Genomic DNA, 27,618 nt, shown 5'->3' with positions numbered 1-27,618 from the left:
CTGGAATGAACGGATTGTTTTATGAGGAAAGGTTGGACAGATTGGGCTCGTTTCCATTGGAGTGTGTGTGTGTGAAGGGTGACTTGATTGAAGTATACAAGATCCTGAATAGTCTTGGCAAGTGGATATTGAAAGGATGTTTCTTCTTGTCGGTGAGTCCAGAACTAAGGGGTACCATTTTAAAATTTAGGCTGTTGTCCTTATAGGAGAGATTATCGGAATATTTTTCTGAAGATTGTGCAACTTTGGAACTCCCATCATCAGAAGGTGGAGGCAAGGTCACTAAATATTCTTAAGGCAGAGGTAGATTGATTCTTGTTAGAGGCAAGGGAGTCAAAGGTTAAATCAAGGGTAGGTGGAAATGTGGAATTTGAAACAGATCATCCATGATTTTTTGAATGACAGAGCAGGTTCAAGGGACCATATTTGTGTTCTTAAGAGCTTTGAAATTATGCTTTTCTATAATATTTCTGTTAATAAACAGAAGGATTTTGGATTCCAGGATACCCTTCTCAATGCCTGCTAACTTCAAATACCTGTGCACATTCACCCCCAGGTCTCTGTTCCTGCAGTCCCCAAGTTTAGTTTACTTCATCCCATCCTTGCTACCAAAAATCAATTCACTTCTCAGTGTTAAATTTCACTTTGCAAATTTCTGCCCATTTCATCAGTCAATGTTTCCTGAAGTCTTGTTATTACTTTGTCCTGTTTATTCTGTCAGTCTTGGGTAATCTTCAAACTTGGAATCTATGACCTGTGCTCCCAAATCCAGGTCATTAATATACATCAAAAAACAGCAATCGTCCCAACAACTACCCCAGAGATACCACTGCAGACTTCAGTTTAGAAAACAACTATTTACATTGCTGAAAAAAGAAATTTTGTCCAAGCTTTTCTGTTGCACTCATCAGGACAATTTGCAAGAATACAATGCAAGGAAAAACAACAACATTTATACTGTATGAGAGAAGTGCAGATTGATTGGCAAGTGGGCGCATTACACAAATGAATAATGTGGTACAAGAATTTCAGTGTCAGTGTGAAGCTAAGTATGTAGGCCGTATGTCCTAAAGACAAACAGATTGTATGAAATAACACATTCAATTTGTTCGTAATGGACAAGGTACAGACCATACTTGCAAAACTCCAAACATACCCACTATTAATTGTGATTCCACGATATTCCTGTGTTAGGAATTACACGGACAATCAATTTAAGATAGTCAATTAGGTCCACAGTATGGCACATTTGTGAAGCTACATGTATTAATACAGAGGGCTCTATTCTTTGCAGACAGAGAACATACACACACTTTTTACCCATTTCAGCTAAAAAGTGCATTGACCAGAGTCAGGCTGTCCGAATTAAATTTCAAACAATCCTTGGCATTTAACTGTCAGTGTGCTTCATTCTCCATGGCAATACCAGCGTTCACTTGTCAATAGACCACATTTGGAGCACTGAGAACAAAGAGTAAGAGGTCTCCCATTGAAGATGGAGAATCTTTTCTCGGAGGGTCTTTGGTTTGGGGAATTCTCCTCCCCAGAGAACAGTGGTGATAGGGGCAGTGAATATTTTAAGGCTGCATTAGATTGACTCCCTTGGGTAGGCAGGAAAGCAGATCAATTAGATTAACCATGATCTATCAAATGGCAGAGAAGAGTTGAGCGGCAAATGTACAAATCCTGTTCCTAATTGCTATATCTCAATTTATGTATTTTAGGTTTGAATTCTTTGATTAAGTGCATGATGTATTGTTCATTAAGGCAGGGAATGTTGAATGCGTCAATAAATGCAAATCTGGGTAGATATAGCCTAGATGCTCAGAATAAAGAGAATGTTGGTTAAAATTAATAAATGAAGAAATTAAATTGTATTTGAATTGTAAAGTTTGCTTAATCATTGAGGTTTGTGAATAAATGGAAGGGAAAATGAATAAAATACATCAATGTATTTATGCAACCAGTGAATATCTACAGTGGTGTTCATGGTAGGCTGGAGCAGATTAAAGATACAAACGTTATTTGATGCTGTCAGGGTGATTTATTTATTAAATGCAGGTCCTGGGAATCGAACGCCTAGATATGCAGATTGGAGCAATTTATCAAGAAACAGGTAACAGTTGGGATGCATTTTATTAACATTTATTTAAAACTGGTGGCAAAACAAAAAAAATCCAGCGGTGGAGATCAATGAAGCAGGTCTGAGCTTGGCATATTTTGGGGCAGCCTGCAAAATGTGGGCATGTGGACCTCGAGTTTAAATTTATTTTCAGGACAGTGGCTCAGGTCCAGAGTATTTGGGAGAGGCTACTAAAATTAACTGAGCCAGGTGTGTAAGGAGGTAGAACATGTGCAAATGCAACATGATGTTAGGGAAGGCAATTATTAAAAAACTTTAAAATGCAACCATTTGGTCTAATCAGTACTTGATGTTTATGCTCCATCGGAACCTCTTCATCATTCCTGATCTAACTTCAATATTGCTGATTTTTAAAAAATGTTGCTGAAGCTTCTGGTCTTATACTCATCATGACAAACAAACGTATTGCAAATTTCAAAGAGTCACAATTTACACTATGGAGAAATTTAATCATAAACTTGTGTTTTGAATTATCAACAATGTAGTTCAATGTATAAATTGAGATGGCCTGAAATTTGGTATTCTTGCATTTGTCCTTTTGAGCGCAAGATGAAAAGCTTCAGCAACTTCTCATTTTTCAGTAATATTCAAGTTCTGTACAATCAATGGTTTGATCCAATTTTATCAGCACAACCCTCTCTTCTCCCTTGTGCATTTAAGAGAAAGTTCAGTAAACGTCTCTTCTACTTGACTCAGCTATTCAGCATTGGAGAGTTCCACATTTTCATCACTAAGTGTCCTTCAAATTCCCCACTTTTTCTAGGTGACCTTGTATTGATAACCTCTAGATTCACTCTTGCCAATATAGAAATCATAGAAACCCTACAGCACAGAAAGAGGCCATTCGGCCCATCGAGTCTGCACCGGCCACAATCCCACCCAGGCCCTACCCCATATCCCTACATATTTACCCACTAATCCCTCTAACCTACACATCTCAGGACACCAAGGGCAAATTTAGCATGGCCAATCAACCTAACCCGCACATCTTTGGACTTGTAGAAATGATGTAGAATGATGGACTTGTAAGAAACATGTAGAAATGCACATTCTGCATTTATTAGACTGAAACTTGTCATATTTTTAAACCTCTCGTGGGTTACCCTTCAGCCATCTCTTTTCCAGAGGAAAGAAACCAAGCATGTTCATCCTTTCCGGAAAGATATAACCTTGCAATTCTGGTTTCTTGTAATCAATTTTTACACCCTTTAATGCAAGTTTAGCATAACTTTGCCTTCTTAAATTCATCCTATCCTTTCAAAAAAATCCTATTGTCCGATTTGCTTGTTATAGTCTTTTGACCTGTATTAGAAGTGATTTGCATATTTGTACTTCGTTTCTTTTGTTCCTTTACCCCATTGAGATTAATTCCTTCAGTCATCTCATTTTTCTTATCAAAATATACGTTGAAAATCATTTCCCATGTCATTAATGTCATCTTGTAATTTGTTACATCCTTTAGTGTTAACTGATTTGGTGTCATCTGCAAATTTAGAACGTTTTTAATCCTAAAGTCTAAATCGCAAACATAAATGGTGTTCAGTGCTGACCAGTTGAAGTCCTTTTAATGAATGCAGCCCCACCCCTTGACTGACACTAATTTGCTTATTTTTCCTTCATTTCCATTATGGAATGCACTATACAACAGCTGCCAGTCTGTGTAGCTATTGTTTACTTGTACTCCTTTTCAGCCAGCCATTCTGCTACTTGCCCCCTTTCTCCACAGGCTGAGTTTATTTATTAGTCTATTATAATGGTAACTTATTGAAGGCCTTTTAGAAATCTAGATATATTTATGCCTACTGCATCACCCATATCTACTTTGTTATCACTTCAAAAAATCCAATAAGGGTTGATCAAACAAGACTGTCCTCTGAAGGATCCACGAGAACAAAACTGTCACCTACTGGCATGACAAGAGGATCATGAAAGCTAAACCTAATATTACAAATGTCCAGAATCTACACAAAGTAGTACTGCTATAGGCGTGTGCAGCAAATTGTCTATAGCTTTGCTCAGCAGTTTAGGATGCAAGCTTGTCCTCCAGTGAGCTGTTTCGTAGGCTTCCCTTACCACATGTCCATTGCACTTGGTGGATCTCCCAGAACAGATTCCTCTAACCAGGGTTCAAAATACATGGTGGCAGGTGAACCCACCCTGGAAAGCTCCCAAAATGTGCGGAAAAATTCAATCACCAATGGGAGGAAAGTCACTGCCATCCATGAAAGTGATAGAATGTGATAAGCTGCCCCTCAAATCACAGGCAGATTCTCGTCCACGCTTGCTGCTGACAACCTCAATCCTATAGAGCAGGAGTAGCAGCAGCATGAGCCTAACCACCAGTATAGCTGTGGCACTCTACTCCCTTTGCTCCACCCACTGGAGCACACCAATTTCCCCATTGCAGTGCAGAAAGGGTGGGGTGTAGCACCAAACCAACATTAAAAGTAAAACCACTAATGTCTGACTGAAACAGGAGCAGTAATCCGAATGATGCAAATTATCTAACTGCAGTGGTCAACATTAGAGGATGTGTTTTTGTCTCATCAGCAGTCAAACCATCCCTACCGCCTGCAGGTTGGTGTGATGTGCCATGCTCTCTCTTGAGGATGGGAATGGTCCGCCCCTCTCCAGGCTGCCTCCTCCACTCAATGTTTACTGTCGAGACAGTCAAATTTCTTTGTTCCCCTCTCCCATTCCACTTTTAAATACATATATTAACGAATACTGCTGACTTTATCTTCACCTCAGCTTGAAGTTAATCTTATTTTTAATCTCCCCTCACTTGAGTTTCCAGGATGGAGTTTTTTTTTGCAAAAAATTATAATCCATAATCAACTGGAAAGCTTAGCTGTGGGAGCAATGTCTCGGGAAGTTGAGGTCCTTTTGATGAATGCACCCCCATCCTTGACTGACTGTAATTTGCAGTTTTCCTTCATTTCCCTCCAATTTAAGGCTCACATTTTATAAACAAAAGGAAAGGTCTCAATAAACAAAAATGCTGCCGATGCTGGAAATCGGAAATGAAAAAAAAAGCGCTAGAAAAACCCAACAGGTCTGATACCATCTGTGGAGAGAGAGAGAAACAGAATTAACCTAGAGTCCGAGCGCTCTGAAGAGGAGTCATGAGTACTCGAAACATTAACTCTCGTCACAAAATGCTGCCAGACCTCCTGAGTTTATCCAGCATTTTTGGTTTTCTTATTACAAGGTCTTGTTTATTGTTCCTGGTGTTGTTATAAAGTTCAACAATTGTGGGGTGATCCTCCCCAGGTCAGTACCAAAATGGGCAACGTATTTTATTCTGGATTCAGAGTTTGGGAGATTTACTGAAAATTGATCAAAACATCTTACTTATAGATTCCATGTGTACACCCACCCTACACAATGTTATCTACATGCAATTGCACTACCTAATAAAGCTAGCAAGAATGGAAAAAAAGCACCCGAAAAAGTCACCCTTAAAAATCTCAAGAAAACATTTTTGATTCTGGCCTCCAACAGTTTCCTAAAGTGCATTTTCACACATTTTTTCCCTTTGGGGAATAGTGGGGAAGTGGTAGAAGTATTACTGAGCTGATCATCAGCCCATTGAACCGCATTATGAACACTCCTTCCCTTGACCAACAAGTCCTGGTGTTGGACTTGAACTCTGAGCTCATGGTCCCAGAGGAAGGGACCATGCCACTAGACCTCTTACTCACTACAGGTATATGACATTTGCTGGAATATAGGTCCATAGGCACTTGTTGCTCTCCAGTAGAAAAAAAAAAGTTAAAATTGATAAGCCACCAGCTAGTTCCTTATTGTCCAACTTCTTGTATTTGTTTGATTGAAGGACTTTGGTTGAAGCTTAATCACGAATCACTCAAACCAGGCACCGATTCCCATGAATAGGAAGTTGGCGTGCAATGAAAATGCCCCATTTATTGTGGGTTCGTAAATTATTACAGTAACAGTATTCAGGAGAATGGGGGCATTAAAAGGGAAATCATAAATGAAAGTTAATGGTTCCGGGTTTAACAGAGCTGTACTATGAAATGTTTTGCAGCAACAGTTCCAGAGATGAGAAATTTCAGTTACATAGACAGATTGGTGGAAGGCACAAGAGAGCACGGATTTAAATTAATTGGCAAAATAAGCAATGGCAACATGAGGAAAAACCTTTTCACACAAACGGTTAGAATCTGGAATGCATTGCTTAAGTGTGCTGGAGGTTGGTTCAATTGGATTACTATCAGAAAAGCGTGAATTTGCTGGGTTACTGGGAAAAGGCAGGGTAGTGGCTCTCGGTGAATTGCTCCTTCAGAGGGCCAGCCAACACAATGGACTGAATGGCCTTCTCCGTGCTGTAACTACTCTTATTCTTTGTTTGATTATTGGCCACAAGCTCTCATGGTTAACAGATTGAACCAGTGGACTGTGGTTCACTGGAATGAGTCATCTCAATTTCTGAGTTTGATTAGTGCTGCTGCAGGTTGCATTAATCCCAATTTACAAAAATGATTAGTAGATCTCAACAGGATGGATTCAATTGTGCTATCAAACTCGTTGCTAAATTTCAGGTGAACAAATTATTCGTGCCATTATTATTGCTGTCAAATATCTCATTTATAAAAACTGCATTGTGACAATTAGAATGTTGAAAAAAACGAACTCAGTCCTGTTTAAATATTAAAGGACTGGTGTGCTGCGTGTTTATGACTTTCCCCTCCAACCTTTCCTACAAATTAACTCACTCAATTTCCTTCTTGTGAAAGCACTGACTATTTTCTGGAGTATAGGTTCACAGACATTAATTGCTCTCCTGTATATCAGCCAGTAACCATCACCACACTGAATGACAATAGGCCATTTTCAAATTTCCCAACAATTCTAACAATTTTGGCTGCCACAACATGACTTTACAGAAAGGAAAGGCCTTGCCTATTTTTGGATCCATGATGAACTTCTGTATACAACAATATAAAGAATCACCTGCAAAAAGGGACATTTCTCAAATATGTGCAAGCATTAAGACAATTCTAAAATGAACTGACTGAAGAATCCAATTCATCTACCACTATTTGCATTTATATAACAATCTTTAAAGTTGGAAACATCCCAAGTACTTCACAGCCATATTAGACAAATGGACACCATTCCAAAGGAGATATAATCAAAAGTTTGGTCAAAAATGTTGGTTTTAAGGAGGAATTTAAAAAGGAGAGAGATGGAGAGGTTTATAGAAAGACATCTAGAAATTAGGTTCTAGAATGCATGGCCTCAAATGGTCAGACAGGAGTGCAGCTTATGCAAGAGTTGGTGGGGGGCGGGGGGTGAATGTACACAAGGTAAAAATGGGCGAAATGCAGAGTTCTCGGAGCACTGTATAGCTAAAGGAGGAAGAGAAGAGCAAGGCCATGGAAAGATTTGAAGAGTCCGTTGGCCATTGCACATCTCAACAATGTTGGAAGCACACAGACATACAAAGATTAGCTTTGCTTGATCATTCAATGCAGAAAAAACATGAACTGAAACCAGCATGAAGCAACAAAGTAATTACTAAAAAGACATACCAGGATAGTAGACACTGGAAAAGATTGACCCACTTCATTATGATTGAACATTGCCCGAGACAAGGCTGCATTCTCAAATATCTTGGGGACAAGAGATATTATCTCGAGGCAAAAAAGAGACCAATAGACTTAGTAATCTTCAGGGACCCCATGGTTACTGCATGTGATAAGAACAATTTTTTTAATGAACCCCTACTTGTTAAATATCACTGCCTGATGCTTTAGATATGAGAAAGTATTAACATGTCTCATGAGTCATGCTAACATACTTTCCTGGCATATGAAAGTTCATGCAATAAATGCAAAACAGAAATGGGATGGGGGCAAATGTAAATGTTTAGTGAGAATTATTTAGTTTTATAGCCCAATAGTTTAAAACTTGGGTGTCGAGTCCTGATGCACACACCTCTTAGATTTAAAAATACATCTTTACATGATTTAGTGTCTATTTTCAGCATACAGGATTATGACTTAAATTTTCTTGTGCTTGGACTTCCACAATAACATGCCAACATGTTTAGTTTTCACAGACAGACTGAATATACAGTAGTCCCCATAATGGGCAACAAAGACCATTGGTTCAACCACAGTTTAGGGCCCTAAAGGGTATCCAAATAACCTACTTTCAAGATCTTGTATGTGCTGCTGAAGGGTTCTTGCCAGGTGGATGAACTGAAAGCAAGAAAAGTGGATAACAATCAAAACATATCTGGCTTCACCCAATGTACCGGGGGGGGGGGGGGGGGGGAGGAAAGAAAAGTCAGTAAACTCAAAACATTATGCCACCTAGCTGGTAATCTTGTTTTGCAGTGCTGAATTACTGAACTAACTATACAATCATAGAATAAATATCAAATGTAGGTAATCTATTCTTTCATTATCCTGGTTTGAGGTACAATTTGCCTAAGTTACTGATTCTCTAACGTACAACTTTATAAATAAGATAATAAGAATTTGCAAGTCACAATTAACACCTTATTCATACTTTTGAAACCCTCAGTTCTTAAAATAAAATTTTGTTCTAGCTGCCCTCCGAACATTACAGGCAATTTCAGAACATTATTAGCTACAGTGATAAAGCATTGAAGTGATTTGGTTATTTATGTTCTATTTACAATTAAGAATAGTTATGCAATAATTTACGTAGAAAAAGCGTTAAGCTAAAAAAAGTGCTATAATGTTAATAATCTAGTTTACAAGCTGCTATTTTTGTATTCCACATTTTAATTATATGCTTACCCGAAGTCTAGTCCTTGTCTCACTTGTACCACCCATCATATCAGAAAATCTCTGTTCGCACAAATGAAGTAACAGAACAAGGTACAGACCAGAACTGATGAATTCGTATTGTGCCTAAAGAAAGTTAAAAATTTAGGTACAGAATCTAAAAATTAAAAGATCTACAAACTGATAAATATACAATTTATGTGGTTCAACAATCGCCACCTGTTGTGAATTAAATGATCTTGTATAGCACAAGCATGTTTCAATACAGTAAACCTGCATTGTGAATGGGAGTGATTTTATAGTCTGCAGGTTCAATTTTAAGTTTTTTCAGTTACAAAAAAATGTCAAGTTAGAATTGAGATGGTATACGGTCCTTACTGTAAACTACTAACTACTGTGCATTCTATAATATTTAACACCAGTAATGAACCAGACAACAGCATGAACTGAACGTCACTCAAATAAGAGTAGGTTCATGAAAGGTACATCAGACTTTTAAAAAAATCCAAGATAATCCTCACATTCCAATGGAGAAAAAACCCCCCCCAAAAACTCTGATTAAAGTTACATGGAAAGAACACAATTTTCCAGCAATAGGTGACTTTGCTGCCCACATCTTACTTGGTTCTTTTAAAATTGCACTGACAAACTGAATCGTAGATTTCCTGACTGCCCTGATACAAATGAATCAAAGAAAGTGAGATTAAAAGTACACGATTTACACTGAGTTCCTCTTTGCACAGGAGATTAAAATAGTTAACCATTGTTTAAAAAAGGCAACAAAATCTGAGCCACAATTAAGTTTGCAAATATCAAGTCATAGGAAGCCAAAATGAAAATAAACCACTGTTCTTCCTTCTGATTTTCTTTGCTCAATGCTGATGCCATTCATTATTTGTTGGATGAAGGTTTCTCTCCAGAACCTTTTGCAATGGTCTTAGGTGCATGGCCTTTTACAAAGAACGTTAGCAGGCTATTCAAGTATGGCAAGCCACAACAAAGCCCGATTCTGCCTTTTCCAGGAATTGCTGAACACAAAAATGGGAATTCGGGCCAATTTTCCCCTTCCTAATTTGCCATTAATTGTAGTATCCTAAAAGGGCTTGGAGATCTACTGTAATGTCCTCACTTTGGCAGAAATGATGTAATTCAGCAAACATCAAACCTGGGACACTTGATCCCAATGCTTCAGATACTCTGAACAAACTTAAGAGTCATCAGAACATCTGTGGTGGCTGAGCAATTATATTTTCCTCCTCTTTCCTCCCACCCTCTAAGTAACAAAAAACACTATCCCACTGCAGCATTTTAGACATATTACCATTTTCTGTGAAAGAACAATAGTTTAAAAACTTTCAGCCATCATTATTTAGCTGCAAAGAGTTTTACTATTTCATTGCAAATTGGTCTAAAGACAAATGCTACCAAATGTGGGAGAGAGAACAGTCTTTAGGCAGGAAATAATACCTAAAATGGAGTGCCAGCAATCCTTCCAAACAATTGAGCAATGTAAAGTTTTTCACAAACAAGTCTCTGGAATTACATGGCAACATAAATTTGGTGGAAACCTGAAGAATTTTTTCCAAGATAAATTATTACTTAAATTAATGTCTAACGTAACACTTACACTAACTTTTTTAAAAAAACATATGGCAACCAATCACAAAAGCTCACAAACCCATACACACCTGTTCATCTGCATGCGTCCTATACAATTCATGGACATTAAAATCTTCAAAATCCAGCTGCAACTTCTCCTTACACAATTCACAGGTGGTTACAGCAGTCAAATCAGCACCTGCATTAAGTTTAGTACATAATATCTATTTAATGTGTGTTTGGTTATATATTTATTAGTTTGTTAATACCAGATCATTGGCTGCCTTGCACGCATCTTTCCTATTCATTCATGTATTCGCATGAAGTCAATTAATGCTGCTGCTCCCCGGTCATTTATGCTGTCGGCCAGTAATCAATCCTGGACAAGTTTACATACTTTTAATCATAGAGAAGACTAAATCAACATGCGGTGAATGCCAATTTTGATTCCGTTCTCATAGTTCATTCAGTTCATCCAAATCAAATGAGAACTTTACAGTCAATATTTGGTATTTTATAGACTTAAGTAGAAATCAAAATTTCCTTTCTTGCACAAGTTAAAAATCAAATTTTTTCATTATATTGTCAATCTAAGTTCAAATCCAAACCATATCTAGGGAAATGGCAGACAGATAAGCAATATGTTCTATGGCCTTAATATACAACTGAGATTTGAAATCACCTATAGGGATTTTTCAATTATGCTTTCTTGAACTGAAGGATTTAGTTCCTGTCAGAATCTGATGCTCCCCTGCAATTTTTCAAACTTGTGACTTACATAGAATCCACATCCCAACATTGTTTGACCCAGAAACTTCCGTCTCAGGGAACACATGTACTTTTAAGGGTAGTTACACCCCGAACCCTCGTAGAATAAGATCAAGAAAAACCTTTTTGGAATTACGGACAAATATCATGAATTTGGACTGAAGTTATTAAACAAAGTGCATACAATGCAAAACCTTAAACATGTCCCACTCAAAGCTAGAAATTATTAAAACCAAGCATCATTCTGGCTACCACATCGCTTATCTATATGCCACTATTACCTGAATTTATTTTGGATTGCAACCATTTCTTCATGCATTCCTGATGAACATATTGCAAGCTACCAGTGCAATTACATGGCTGTATTAATGGATTTGGAGGGGTTGTAGCTCCAGCCCCTATTTGGCAAATCCGACAGATATCATCATCTTCATCATCGGAATCCTCTAAAAGTAGGCTGTCATAAACAAGCATACATTAAGTATATTATCTTGCATGGTTGCAACATGAAACAATGAAAAACAGGAAGTGCTGCTGTGGCAATGCAATGAATTTTGAATCCAAGTGACATATTACCATCATTGGCCAGAAGTTTATTTCCTGCTCAAAAACACTTTTCCTACAGAAAACAACATGGCTGGTTTTAAGAATTTTTAGGTAACTATGAAAAAATAAATGAGCAAGTAGGTTTTAATTCTGCATTGAACGAAAGCTCAGGAATAAAGGTGGGAAAATAGTACTTTGAACTGAATGGAAGTTCACCATTTTGGGTTCCTGCTCTCCTCCCGAGATTCCTCAGCAGCACTCTAGGGGAACTGTAAAAGCAGTTCCACCGATTCAGTTGGAGTGCCAATATCAGTATCCCTGGGTTAGAGAAACAAAATGCACACAAAATCCCATTGCTTACCCAATTAGCTGGCGTAGAAAATGTGTGGATATCTAATTAAGGACGGGACTGAGTTCAGCTTTTGTCTTCAAATAGTCTAGCATCACTTACTTTTAGACTTCCACATGAAAAAATGACCCCATCTAAAGTATATTTGATTTCTTTAAAAATCAAATAAGTCTTCAAAATCCATGAAGCAGGTTTTCTTTTTAACTAAAAACAATTAAGGAACTCCAGCAGTTTACCTGTAGAACCTTAAGACAACATGGTATGCCTGCCGAATAGATATCCTTGGGCTAAAATATCCTATCGCAAGAACAGCACATTATCTTTGGAGTCTTTACTTGGAATAAATACACACATCAGCAGGAAACTCTTGCTTTTATCTTTAGTCTGAATTGATCAATACAAGAATACTGGAATAAATCATAAGAGTTGCAAAAAAGATGAAAAATCATCATGCTGTGATAATGTAAATTATCTTCCATATCCAACAGATAAACAAAAATGATTCAAGTTTTCAATAATCAGGTGTATTCCCTTCCTCTCCTAAATGCACAGACAAAAAGAATCTGAAGCCAGAAATACCAGCAATCTAACAAGTTATATTTCCACCACCCCTAAAATTGCCTGCAATCATAAGAGAAAGATTTTTGGTCAATTTGAAGGACACAATGGTTTGTTGCTCTTCTCAAAATTAACACCAATTACAAACATGTGACAAGAAAAGCAGCAGGTGGATCCTTGGCAATTCAATTAACTATATTAAAAACTCTACCTGCTAATTTCCTTTGAAAATGAACAAACGCACACCAAAAAGCTCTCATTTAAGTTTCGGAAAGTTGATGAAATTGCTGGGAAAATAACAATTTCAGGTGGTCAGAAGTAATGATCAAACACAGTTCTCGTCCATGTTTCAATGCCACGAAGCAGGCAAACAGGATCAAAAACTGACCAATATTTATTGTAGGATGCAAAAGAACGAACTTCCTTTTGTGTTTCAAACCAAGGGAACCTGTCCACAATAGACAACCAGAATATCAAATGGACAGTCAACTTTATATGATCACTGTACATCCATTACAGCAAAAGAGGAAAAAAAAGACCTTAAAAACTTTGTTGAATCATTAGAATGATTTTATCTTTTCAATGTGCAAAATACATTGGCAAAAAAAATGCATACAAAACCCTTGCTCATCTCACATGTCGTCATTCAAGCCTCAAGCTGTTTGCTTCCAAAACAAACCAGCCACTCAAGTTCAGATATCTTCTGAAGAACAAGTTCTATTCTTCCCTCGCCCTCCAAACTCAACCAGATCCCATAAAGAACATAGAACAGTACAGCACAGAACAGGCCCTTCAGCCCATGATGTTGTGCCGAGCTTTATCTGAAACCAAGATCAAGCTATCCCAATCCCTATCATCCTGGTGTGCTCCATGTGCCTATCCAATAACCGCTTAAATGTTCCTAAAGTGTCTGACTCCACTATCACTGCAGGCAGTCCATTCCACACCCCAACCACTCTCTGCGTAAAGAACCTACCTCTGATAGCCTTCCTATATCTCCCACCACGAACCCTATAGTTATGCCCCCTTGTAATAGCTCCATCCACCCGAGGAAATAGTCTTTGAACGTTCACTCTATCTATCCCCTTCATCATTTTATACACCTCTATTAAGTCTCCCCTCAGCCTCCTCCGCTCCAGAGAGAACAGCCCTAGCTCCCTCAACCTTTCCTCATAAGACCTACCCTCCAAACCAGGCAGCATCCTGGTAAATCTCCTCTGCACTCTTTCCAGCGCTTCCACATCCTTCTTATAGTGAGGTGACCAGAACTGCACACAATATTCCAAATGTGGTCTCACCAAGGTCCTGTACAGTTGCAGCATAACCCCACGGCTCTTAAACTCCAACCCCCTGTTAATAAAAGCTAAGTAAGTAGTACTTCTTACTGTGTTTACCCCAGTCCAACGCCGGCATCTCCACATCAATAAAAGCTAACACACTATTGGCCTTCTTCACAGCTCTATCCACTTGAGTGGCAACCTTTAGAGATCTGTGGATATGGACCCCAAGATCTCTCTGTTCCTCCACAGTCTTCAGAACCCTACCTTTGACCCTGTAATCCACATTTAAATTAGTCCTACCAAAATGAATCACCTCACATTTATCAGGGTTAAACTCCATTTGCCATTTTTCAGCCCAGCTTTGCATCCTATCTATGTCTCTTTGCAGCCTACAGCAGCCCTCCACCTCATCCACTACTCCACCAATCTTGGTGTCATCAGCAAATTTACTGATCCACCCTTCAGCCCCCTCCTCTAAGTCATTAATAAAAATCACAAAGAGCAGAGGACCAAGCACCGATCCCTGTGGCACTCCGCTAGCAACCTGCCTCCAATCCGAAAATTTTCCATCCACCACCACCCTCTGTCTTCGATCAGACAGCCAGTTACCTATCCAATCGGCCAACTTTCCTTCTATCCCACACTTCCTCACTTTCATCATAAGCCGACCATGGGGGACCTTATCAAACACCTTACTAAAATCCATGTATATGACATGTAAAGGTGATTTTATTTCTTTCATTATTTTCTTTTCCTGCTGGATGTTGCAATCTGGAGCGTTTCTCTATAAAATCAACATTACATGAAAAAAAAGTCTCATGTTAGACACAACATCCCTTCCAGTAGGAAATCTAGATTGTTCCACAAGCACAAAGCAGGAAAACCTAAATCAGTTGCACCCAAAGAAAGTTTTCTGTAGCTTAATAAATTGATGCTAAGAAGGTGACGTGGGATTTTTGAAGAATGCACAAAATATACCTTTCTTGTAATTTTCTGAGCTTTTCTGGATCCCTTGAAGATGTACTTTCAGTTTTCTGCTTTTCTTGAGCTTCTACACGACTTCTAGATGGACTTGCAAAGTCTACTGCTATGAGTATATCATCAGAGTATTCATCCCCAAGGCCATATGGCATAGTAAGGCGTATGACAGAATTAGGGAACATCCCTGCAATTCCTGAACTACTACTGTCACGAGGGCTCTCTGGTACAGATGTTGGAGTGCAAAAGGTAGAGCTGCCTGGAGTGGTAGAGGTCAAAGCCACTGAAGAAGCTGCAGTTGCACCCTGGATAACATGTGGCTGTTCCCTGCTCAAGTTTTCATGTGTTCTAACTTCTCTTTGGAGGACTGGTGAATGGTCTATTCTAGCTTCATCTAAGGTACTGTTAGATGCAGCAGCCATTCGTGCAGTTTCATCTCTTCCTTCTCGTCTTCTTCTGTTGAAGAGAGGGGTGCACCTGTTTCGTAATGACGATGATAACCATGAAGCAGTATTTCTATTTTCGGAATAACCTGGCCTTGAATTTACCAAATTTTCTACGCCTCCATTAATGTTTTGAGACTGTGAAATGTTTGGTGCTCCTGGCCGCCTCCATCTCAAAAATCCAAATCCTTGAGATGCTTCCGAGGATTGATTGTTTGAAAAATTAGCGGCATTGGGTCTGCCCATGCTATTAGCCTGCACAAAATTTTCGGGTCTTCTACCTAATGATATGTTGTCTGAATGCCCAAAGGAATGCGTCGTTCCAAAAGACCTTACACTTGAATGCCCCTGGTTGGATCTTCTGTTGCCAGAGAAAGTTGAAGACATACTGGATGCCAGACGGGATAACAGCTGTCTAGGTCTACACCTGTTGCTAGACTCTGCTGCAAAGTCATTTAGTGGTCTTGGTTGCAACACGGATATATTTCTCCTTTCTGAAGTTATGGATTCTGAAGTTCCTGATCCAGTTCTACTATGCATAAAACCACAATCTATATTTCTTTGTGGTATCGATGCAATGTTTGTAAAGGAACTGCTGTTAGAGGATCTGGATGAATTTCTGCTCGAATCTCTTGTGAATACAGGTCGACTCTCTGAAGGCAAGGAAAGTGCTCGAGTTAAGTTTGACGTAGTGCGTCTCAAAGATCCAAGTAATCTGTCCCTCGGTCTTGCACCTTGTGCATAAGACGATAAAACTCTATCTTCAAGATCTGAAGTAGAAAAAATATATATTAGTTAAATAAACCTCAGTTGAAAATATCTGCTCAATATTCTACATATATTAACTAGATCCTTGCAACAGATTTTGTGTAACATAAGCCACGAACACTCATTTGGTTGACAACCGATGCCAGATACATCAGTAGCAAAGCAACTGTTAGTGGGGTTAAATAAAGCATTTTCACGTGTGAAGTGCATCTAGCATGCACCTCACCATGTGTATTTTTAAATCCGAAGCTCTGTCTCTGTATTATGTCTCTGAAATAAAGACCTGTTCTAGAGTTCAGGAATCTTTTGGATTACCCATTATAATACAAACAAAAAATATTCAGAGTAAAAGACAAATTCTTCGAAAGAGGCTACTTATGTACACCAGATGAGAAGAAAATCCGAATTGAAATATGTGGGTTGCTGACACTCACCATCAATACTCAACACACAAATACCAGCCATGTGAATGAGTTATATGGAGAAATAAATGTGCCGTCAAGTCAAGTGATAAATACATAAACATTTGCTGTATTGCTTCAGCAAATCTTACAAATTTGCACCACACACTCATTTTACTACTTGCAGGTAATAGGCGCATTTATCCCTGCATTATTAGTGCAAAATGTGATTCAGTTGAAAATGAGAATTTCATTTTTGTTTAAAATATTTGTTCTAGTAGAGCTAAATCTGGCAGCAGCCTGGCAACAAATTCACCAGTAACAGAAAATATCTAGATGCGAATTATAATTGAACTCTGAAGGTTATGCAAGCAAGAAAGAGTACAAGATAATATACTGCTTTAAGTTTAAAAAGTACAAACGTTTTATAATGAAAATATTATCTACTTCAAGGTGGGTATTCCACTGCATTGACTGTTAATCTTTGTGTAAGTTTTGGACTCTTGCGCATCCAAGTTTAGGATAGCCATGAAATGGTCAACCACAAAAATAAAAATGTAAAAATATTTTGAATGAGTAAAAAGCAGTGAGTATATACACGATGAATTAATATTCCTATCACAACAGTTGTCACCTTCTTCAGCATTGGACTCTGCTGTTTCACCGAGGATAGTTTCAGCTCTAGATGTTGAACTGAATTGCACTGATGACCTTGGAAACTGAGTATACCTCCACGTCGAATCTGAGAAACAAAAAAAGTGGTCTGATGAGCAAGTTTTGAAACAAATACAAACCAATAAAAGTTATGAGACTACTTATAAGAATATTAAAAGTTAAAGGTGAACCGCACAAGTAACTAATCTATTTGCTAATTAAAGGAATGAAGAAGAATACCAACTACAAACACTTGTGCTTGTTATCCCAACCTCAAAGTTATGGATTTAGCTATGAAAAATATTTAGTTACAATGAATAGCTGACAGTTTTCTGCAATGCAATAATTAATATGTAGACACAATAGGCTTTGTGGTGGAAAACAGTCATCTGTGTACTGGGCTATGCAGGCTACAGAGCTTCTCAGCAGTTGTTATTCAACCCACTCAAATTAAGGAACATCGTGAAAAGCAATGAATCAACCCACTTGATTGACCAAAACTCATGCACATCTTACACAGTATTTGATCTTCAGGACCAATGGATAATAGAGCAGTCAAGATCGAAAAGAGAGACTAGAAAAATGCTCAAAAAGTGAAATGAAAGGTCATTGAATTTTATTCCAATCTATGTTAAAATGCAATACTCAAGGCTCCACTTTCAGTTCAATTGTCATTCCTTTTATGGAAATTAAAAATGTATAGATGTGCAGCAATTTTTAAGCCAATAGATTTGCAACATGCAACACCCATTTTGCTGCAGCATCCTAGGGTTGGCTTATATGCAGAGGGCAGGCTCCCTGCACCCCACGGTAAATATAGGGGGGTGAGCCTGCCTCCGCTTAGCCAACTCACACTGCTTTAATTTTTTCAGGTGACAGGCCTCTAATTAGTAAGTTGGGGGGGACCTCCATCTGTCTCCAGAAAGACGTCCCTCCACATTGAGCTGCCAGTCAATTGGAGGAAAGCAGCTCTGCACGAGACTGGTGGCCACTGCTTGTGTTGTAAGTGGGTGACGTTCAGTTATGTCTGGAATTTCACTGAAATCTTGACTTTCTTCTCTACCTATCTACATGACTGCCAATGCCCTAAATGTTCATTTTAAACCTGGCATGAAAAACAAAGGAATATTGTACAAGGAATGTGAGGTGTTGGGTGGCAGATCAGATCTCATTAAACTGCAGTACTGCTTCAAGGGGCTAAATGACCAAATCCTATTCCGATTGTTAAGTGGTTCAATGGCAGGAGGCAGGCAATATTACAGGTGGAAATAGGCAGCTTTTGTGATGGATAATAATGGGTTAGTCAGCACAAGGCGGCAATCTTGGTGTCTACTCTTAACGGTATGGTAGTAACCATGCAAGGGGATAGAGTACTTAGTTTGTGCTGGTGACTGAAGATGATGCATTCAATTTTCCAAGACTGGCTACAGTACAAATATTCTGCTAGCATAGAGGCAAAGAAGAGAGGGCAGAGAGGTAGAGCTGGTCAGTACACATGTCAAAATTGACTTCACAACATGAAAGGGCAGTTTGCAGATCAGAAAGAAGACGGCACCTGAAGGAGTGTTTAACCTACCACCTGTGTTGATTCGTCATGAACCACATGGATGTTATCTTTGAGGGCGCTTCAACCTGAAACATTGGTTTGTGTAGTCGTTTTGTTTTTGGAATGCTGTGACGGTCACATGCAACCCTCAGGGAGAGAATAACCAGCTCAGTCATCGTACAACAATTACTAAAGACTATTAAAGACAAATGCACACGAACAGGGACTACAATATACAATTAAACATGAATTACTCAGTTTATATGGAAATTACCCCTTGTTCCAAGATCTGAGATTCCTCAACTCCTTAATACTTTCCTGTTCCCAAACATTCAAATTAAATAAATCTAAGTCAAATCCAGCTTATATTTACCACAAAATACAAAGTGGATGATCAAGTCTGGGAACCATCAAGTCTAGGAAATGTCTTTTCCTGGTCCAGCGAAGATATTTAGACTGCCTTTACGAAGGCTTCTGCACTACCTAGGCTCTAAGACTTCAGATATTAAACTGGCCTCATCTCTTAGATGTTACGATGCCTGTTGATGCTGGAAATTATACCCTGATTCCTCTTTGATTCTCCCATCTGTGTATTTTGGCTGTCTGCATCACTCACATTCCACAACTCTCAGAATTAACATCTGTATACCTCCACTGATCTCAGTTGTCTAGCTAAGCTGCTTCCTGGTTAAAGGGCTATTTGCACCCAATTCTGTCTGGATGCCTGCTAATCCCGTTACTGGGAAAAGTCACATCGGATCATTCCCTTTGAATGCTGGCTACTGCTGCCACTTGGCAGGTTTTTAACCTGCTGCTGCGCAGACCATATCCCATCATTTCTTGTTAAATTCTTGTTCCTGCTGTTACTATGTAGATCCGTGACACTTGGCTAGAGCAATACCCTTCATTCTTTCCCTTAGTCTTGTATCTTTCTTTGCAGCAAGAAAAACTGGCACCCTGTTGCAAAACATTCTACACTCCAACAATCCTCCAAGAACAGACTCCCATTTGTATAAATTCATCATGTGCTCCATGTCTCTATTAATAAAAACCCAAACACTACTGTACTTTATGGCTTAACCTACTTCTATTCAATTAAACCTCCAGAATTTTCAGTGCAGTCATATCATTCAGTAGTTTTCTGTAAGTGTATACTTCCATGCCTTGCTTTTCCACCCTATAATGTATTAAGTCACATTTATCAATATTAAGTTGCATCTACCACTTCTCTGCTGTTTTACTAGCTCTACTCACTATAGGCAAAACCTCCTGCTTCTAAATTTCAAGATTGAAAATGTTAACCCCATACTGCTTTCAGAGGTACACCAGTTTCAAACCTTTTCCTAGTTCAAGGAATCAACATTGCTATTTTACCTCCTGCAAAATACATACAAATATTTTTTTAAAGCCTCCGAAGGACCTTTGCCAATTAGGTCTTAGCTAAACCCTTGATTCTTTCCCAAGCAGCAAGTTCTTGTTTTATGCACCTGTGGCAGAAGGCTAGGTGTGCGTACGTGAATCGATGTGGCGCAGATTTTCATTAAAGTACAATAGAGTCCAAGCTCTTGGTCTGGACCATTCCTTTGTCTACTTACAACTGGTAGATACACTTTTAGATTTGCATTTTCCATTTCATTTAATTTCTGTTGCATTCACATTGTATGTGGGCCTCATCATTTTACCACTCTTTTCCCTACTTTTGTTCATTCCATATGTCTGTATTAACTCTACAGATAAAAAATAGCAAATGATAGGTCAATAAACACAAACTCCCTTTCTGGCTGAAATACCTATGTAATACTCTTGCTTCTGAATTAGAAGGTTGTGCGTTTAGGTCCCACTCCAAGACTTCACAAAATTTAGGCTGACACATCAGTGCATTACTGGGCAAGTGCTGCATGGTTACAGACACTGCCTTTCAGACGAGATATTAAACAGAAACCCCACCTGCCCCCTCAGGTAGTGTAAAAAATCCCACATCCCTAATCTGAAGAGCAAGCTGCAGGGAAAATTTATCCCAGTGCCTTGACCAATAATTAAGTCTCAACCAATAATTAAGTCTCAACCAACATCCAAAATAAAATCTGGTTATGTTACAGCTGTTTGTGGGACCTGCACAAAATGTATGTTGCTTTTCAACATCACAACAATGGGCCACTTGAAAAAGCAATCAATCAATTGGCTGTAAACCGCTTTGGCCTATCCTGGAAGTTGTGAAAGGTGCAAGTCCTCCCTTTTCCTTTACTATTTTTCCAACCGTACCAAATACCTGATAATCTCAGACTTTGACTTGGATGAAGGGACCAAAGGTATGGATGCTAAATTTGCTGATGGCACAGATATGTACAAAAGTACATTCTTGCCTCCTTGGGTCCTCTTCGCAAAGAGATATAGATAAATTGAGCGGGCAAATAACACTTATTATTCAAATGGTTTAGAGTGCATAGGTATGAGTTTGACGGATCTGGATATCCTGATGCATGAATCACAAAAGGTTAGTATATGTGTAGGACAAGTAATTAGGAAAGCTCATAGAATTCTATTGATTGTCAGGGGAATGGATCACAAAAACAGGAGGTTAGACTTCAGTTATACATGGTACTGGTGAGACCGCATCTGGAGTGCTGGGTCTAGTATCAGTCTCATTTAAGGAAAGGTATAAATGCATTAGTAAGTCAGAGAAGGTTTACTAGAATAATGTCAGGAATGGGTGGGTTGTCTGATGAGGAAAGGTTGGGCTTTTGCCCATTGGAGTTCAGAAGAATAAGACGCAACTTGATTGAAACATATAAGATCCTGAGGAATTTTGACAGGAAGGATGAGGAGAGGATGGTTTCTCTTGTGGGAGAATCTAGAACTAAAGGTCACTGTTTAAAATAAGGGGTCACACATTGAAGACAGACGAGGATAATCTTTTTGAGAGTCATGAGTCTTTGGAACTCACTATCAAAAAGGTGGCAGAAGCAGAGTCTTTGAACATTTTAAGGCAGAGCTAGATAGATTCTTGATAAACAAGGGGGTGAAAGGTTATTGGGGTAGACAAATGTGAGTTCGAGGTCACAATCAGATTAACCATAATCGATTTGAATGGCTAGATGGGGCAAGTGGCCTACACCTATTCCTAATTTGTATGCACGTATTTATAAGCTTAAGATAGATAAACATATCTTGTCCTTTTTAAATTCCCATTGACTTGTTGTGCTATTTAAAAACATTGACTGCTTTGATGTGCTTGGATGGCCATCCCAAAATCAAATCCTACCTCAAACATGGAACACAAGATTAGAAATACTCTTGTGCTTAAAAAAAAAATTAACTTTTGAACTTTTTGCTTTTATGAAAACCTTAAATTACCATTAGGACAACATCATGTCTGCCCCAAATTACAGTCAAGAGTCCATATATAATTTTATACAAGTAACTTTCACCTGAAATCATGGAGAAGGCAACTAAACTTAAAATTTGTGTCCACATTTGATATGGACACTAATGTATAAAGAATATCTAGACAAGAGGACCAAATTAAATGCATTTAATTTACCTCCTTCACCCATTTCTACATTCTTAGCATCCAGTGTTGTTAAAAACTGCACTTTTCTAAGGAAAGCCTAAATTAGTACATTTCTCTAAAACTGATCCAATATCAAAACAGTTGAGAAACTATTAGGATTCATTATCATCTCATTAAAATAAAAACTGCTTTCAATAGGTAATACTAATGCACTAAAAATAACACCCCCACTACCAGTCTTTCTTATTTATAAACACTTTCTAACCTGTTACGGCCATGACTCCCATGTACCTGCCGTATCTATTTTCTCCATGGGTGACAGGGATGATTCCCTCATCCACTCTCGAGCCAATTCCTCACTATCTGCTCTGTCCAAAACTGCACCCCCTGCAAAGAGTAGAATACAAGCACTCAATGTGCTTTCCAAACCATGGTTCTGGTTTACCAGCAGAAGAAGAAAAAGGAGGCCAAGAGCAATGTGGGAGCAAGGAAGCCAGCAGGATGCCAGTGTTATACTTGTAGAACTTGTTGCAGAATAAAAATAGAAAAAGCGATAGCACGTGGGTTTTGGGTGTAACAGAACCGGTTTACTCCACAGTGGTTGGATCTCGATTGCAAAGCCCACAAAGTAGTTAATGACATCATGGGACAGACCAAGTAACCAAACCCTTAAGGGACCATATAGCACACAATAAAGCTAATATACAACAACAGACAGGTCAGATGAAGACACAACAGCGGACCTAGGGTTGGATGGTATATGGAAAGCAAAATGAAAAAGTGTTGAGCTAGCATAAAAGAAGGTAGCTGGCCTCAGCCCAACAGTGAACCATAATGATGGGGTGCAATTGCCAATGTAGGAGTGGAGACAGAAGCAGAAAAAATTAAAACCTGTAACCAAATTCTCAATGAGAGAGAGAGCGCGCAAAATAAAATGGTGAAGTCATTGGAAGCCTGTAACTACTTGATAATTTGCAACCAATTACATAGGAAGCCCATTATGAATGGGTACATTTTACATTTAAAAAGTGACAAATTAAGTTTGTTGACAGCATTTCAACTAGGGAAACAGATATAAATGACAAAGAAGTTGGGACAGCAATGAGGTTTTATATGCTGAGACATGACAACTACAAATATTAGTTAGGAGCTAACAGATTTAGCACTCATACCATTTCACTGGCTCTAAGGCAATACAACTAAGCTTTACAAAAAAAAAACAAATCCAGAATTGAAAGACACCTTTGAAAAATCATTTTAGGTTTTCATGTCGATTTGTATCATAACAAACATTTAAGAGGACATAAAATAAATGGAATTCTGACTTTTCCCTAAGTGACTATCTGAATGTGTCATGGAAGATGTGAAAAAGCTTTATTTCCAGAGTGTTTAATAATCTCAAACTGAAGCAATTTGAACTTCAAGAATTCATCTCAAAGCTTTCAGGTAATGCCAAAAGGAAAAGAAAAGTCAGTATCCACTGTGCTGACCATTGTGCATACATGCAGATACACAAGCTGCACAGGATCAAACTGCTTCCTTTTCCCTTGCTCACTCCTCCCCTCCAAACTAAGCTGCCCACTAACATTCATTGTTTAGGTGAGCGGTTAGAACCGAGAGGGTTGTTTTCAACTCTGCTTTTACCTTACATAAATAATGGATGCATTTACTCAAAAAAAAGTCGTCAAATTTGCAGTAGATATCAAACTAGGAAGAACAGTGGAATTGGAGGAAGCAGCTCAAATTTATAGAAATAAAATGCAAATATGCTATGCAGAAGAAATGTGACACAATGCTAAGTACTGTGCTTAAGGGGGAAAAAAAGCAACATAGGTCAATTAATGTGCCTAAATAATCAAGGATGGAGGCTTCATGTTGACAGGTCAGCTAATCTGGAGTATCTTAAATGGAGAACTGCATCGCTAAAACAGCAACACACAAGAAAGAAGTGGTGACAAAACTGTCGAGCCAGATATGAACTTGGACTTCACGTTGTTCTGCAGAACATAGGGGAGACATCAAACACTGGAAGAAATGCAGACAAGAGCCATACAACTGAATTCTAAATTCAGAGGCATAGGTTAACAGGAAAGACTAGAGAAAATGGAGCCTTTCAGTCTGGAACAGTAGGACTTGTGAGTGGTGACCTTTCAAATATAGTTAAGGAATGGAAAAGACAAATATTACTTTTAAGCTAAAAAAAATGTTGGACTAAGACCGGGTCGTAATTCTAGTGAAAGGCAAATTTATGAAATAAATCAAAAAAACTTCAGTGTGATCAATCTATGGAATGCACTTTCAGAAGAGCAGTGAAGAAGAAAATAATTGGATGTTGAAAATGGAAGAAATGAAGGTTTTTCTGGATAGGTAAACAAAGATGGGTCTTCGCATTCATATTTATTGCAACAACAAAACCAGTTTTCATTGGTACTTGCACTGTAAATATGGTCTAAAACACAGTAATTGGCTTTCCAAGTGCCAAGGTACACAAGGGATAAAAAAGGTCAAGACAGTTTGATATTTCAAACAAGATACACTACAAACTGATATCACACCATTTTATTGCATTCAAGCATAACCTGAACAAATATTTACACTAAATCACCATTTAATGTTCCTCCCATTGCTTTGTGCTACAGATGTTACATCAGCTGTTGCCTTAAGAGTTCATGTTTCATTGCTTACGCATGCAGAACTTTCTATTATGCAATTACATGGTGAAGCTACTACTGGATATTCCTCGTATAAACTTCTGCTCAGTTAGACAATATAATTGAGTGTCAGGTCAGAGCAATGCATGTTGCAACCCTGTGCCACAGTAGGAAGACAACAGTATCAAGGAGTTTCTTTGGTCACTCTGATTCCATTATAGCACAAGCCTCAGAGCAGCACGCTAAACCTTACACAAAGAGCTAATTATAAATGAAACTCAGTTGGAAGGGATAGCAAGCAGAAAAATACCTGAATTGTTGCTCAAGCAATTGGCACTATTACCAGGCGAACAAGTTGATGCTAGTTTAGGCCTCTTGGAATCACTGTTCTGGGTCTGTGTTAAAAATCTTGAAGTTGCTCCTGGATGTCTCTCTGTTTCATTGTATATCGTTGACTGCAAAGGCGCAGGTAAGTGGCATCCTTCAGATGTGGAGAACTGTATGAAAAATGTTTTAAAAGTGTTAATGCTGTTGGAAAATTAATGCATCTTTAATCAGTTAAGTAACAATTAAAGTTAATTTCTGAATCTGAAACTGAATATACCATTCTATTTCTGTTTCCCGAAAAACCCACAGACCATGGTCCTTCACATCCTCGTGAGCTGCGCCCTGAAACAGTGGTCGATAATTTCAACATATGTTCATTGTGCTCTGGTTCAGATATAGGAAAGTCTCTACGGGACATATGGTGCAATCGAGATCCCTGCAAGAAATAATAGCCTATGTAAGGCAATATATAGGAAGAGTTGACTGAAGAGGAACAAGGAGAACCATGATCCCATGAGGACTAGAAGGAAACAGAGCAGCATTAGAAAGAACTTGGACTAAAGAATCAACCCAATAAAGGTGCAGCAGGGTTGCACGCTGTACATAAAAGCAGCAGAGCTACCTGGACCCATGACCAACACATTAATAGATCTAACAGACATTGGGCAACTAAAGGGAAAAGAAAAACTCCTTGAGCAGACTATATTCAACCATGGCAGGGCCTGACATACCAGTGCAAGTCGAGTTTTTCCAGTTTCCTAACCCCGTTTCCTTTTCACCATAAACATCCAAACCATCCACACCTCTATTCCCATAAGGACAGTCTGAAAGCTTTGAACTTCTTCCCAATTCCCACCCACACCACCTAGAAATGCTGTTAATTCACAAGGAACAGTTTAGTCCATGATATATTCCTCGATGGAGTGACTATGGCGTATAGGCATTTAACAGATCTTTCATGTAGGTTTCATTGAAAAACTCATGTAGAAGGTCCAAACCTTTGTCACTATTCCAAATGACTGGCATCCATCTCAAAATACTTCTGATTTTTACTACCTGTAGGAAGTGACAACTCAAGACCTAAATTTGCTTCCTTTTTGATGGAGATTTTAACACATCCATTTTGTTTTTTCACTGATCATATAGTTCTTACTCGAGCATAATCATGCCTTGAAAATCTATCCCTGCTTTCAACTATTTTCCACAATAGTTATTGGCATTATAATTTTCTGTTTGAAATTTGTCCTAGTTTCCGACTTTAAGGATACTGTTCTCTGCTACCATGTTATATTCCAGAAAGTAAATTGAAAGAAAGGACTGGAACAAAAATGTTCTACATGTCCCACAAAAAGGCAGGCATAAAAATGGGAGCATTGTGGGTTTCCATAGCAACACCTTTTAATTGGAGAAAGTGTGGAGTTAAAAGAAAAGTTGTTGAACATGAGACCAGTTCAGCCAGACTATCGAGGAATATATCATGGACTTAGCTGTTGTATAAAAAGATCAATAAAATTCAATTTGAAGATCCCTCAATCTGTACTAGTGGTTAAATTGTTGGATGCACCAAGGTGTCTCATGTGGACAGGTTCTAACTGGCACTTGGTTCTCGTAGACATGGACCCTGTTGGATCATGACTGCTGCCTTGAAAGTAATTCCTGGGAAACAGTCATTTCCTTCAGCCTTCATGGAACAAATATCATATTCCATGATGATGCAAAGAGAAGACTCTATGACATCCGGATTTCAAACTAGTTCAAATGCTGGGCACGGACATCAGAAGCATCAAAGACAAGGAAAATGAGAATGAAAACACCATTAGCAGATTTGGCTATTACAGCAGAAGACAGAATTGGAACAACTGTAAGATGGAGGAATCCTAGGAATGCCCGAGGAACAGTTACTGGGGGTGTTTCAGGTCAGACTTGAAGTATCATTAAACAGTGAACTGCCTATAGTGGAAGAGGTAGGGTCCTCTCCTGACAAAGGATTCTGAGGAAGAGGATGAAAATTATGATGCACCTCAACAAATTGTGATCTGAACATTGCATATGCAGACCAGACACTGGTTACTGTTACTGTTAAGTACTACATTGAAACCTTAAAAATTGAGAATGTTTTACAGTAAATAAAACATTAATTCCAGAGAAATGCATAGTTTCAATTACACAATGAACACGAAACTAATAATTTTTAGCCATGTTTCACACATCTCCCTGATGGTTTTTCTACTGTAGCAGGTTTCATTATTATGGTTGAAAATAAGAAATGTCGTCATTTAGTTTGGGAGGCAAAGAAAATAAAAAAAAGGTT

The 27,618-nt window shown here is 38.5% G+C and overlaps 1 protein-coding gene across 16 annotated transcripts in view; it reads right to left on the bottom strand.

Moving 5' to 3' along the window:
• The window catches only part of marchf7 (membrane-associated ring finger (C3HC4) 7), a 51,413-nt gene that overhangs the window by 12,943 nt on the left and 10,852 nt on the right, over nt 1–27,618 (bottom strand). For 7 of the 16 annotated variants that reach the window (XR_013499527.1, XR_013499525.1, XR_013499528.1 and 4 more), the window contains exons 3-10: nt 25,585–25,743; nt 25,291–25,477; nt 17,253–17,360; nt 15,007–16,219; nt 11,577–11,752; nt 10,617–10,726; nt 8,941–9,054; nt 8,325–8,373 (exon numbers count right to left, since the gene is read on the bottom strand). Coding sequence is in view for 9 of the 16 variants with exons in the window: in XM_078228309.1 (XP_078084435.1) it covers nt 8,325–8,373; nt 8,941–9,054; nt 10,617–10,726; nt 11,577–11,752; nt 15,007–16,219; nt 17,253–17,360; nt 25,291–25,477; nt 25,585–25,743 (2,116 nt within the window). In the remaining 7 variants the exon portion in view is untranslated. The remainder of the gene's footprint in view (nt 1–8,324; nt 8,374–8,940; nt 9,055–10,616; nt 10,727–11,576; nt 11,753–15,006; nt 16,220–17,252; nt 17,361–25,290; nt 25,478–25,584; nt 25,744–27,618) is intronic. The other 9 variants (XR_013499531.1, XR_013499530.1, XM_078228314.1 and 6 more) reach the window with 2 other exon arrangements.

The sequence above is a fragment of the Mustelus asterias genome, chromosome 14 (assembly GCF_964213995.1).
Source record: "Mustelus asterias chromosome 14, sMusAst1.hap1.1, whole genome shotgun sequence".
In the NCBI taxonomy this organism is placed as follows: Eukaryota; Metazoa; Chordata; class Chondrichthyes; order Carcharhiniformes; family Triakidae; genus Mustelus; species Mustelus asterias.
The sequence above is the reverse complement of the archived record's forward strand: the minus strand, read 5'-3'. Positions and strand labels throughout refer to the sequence as shown.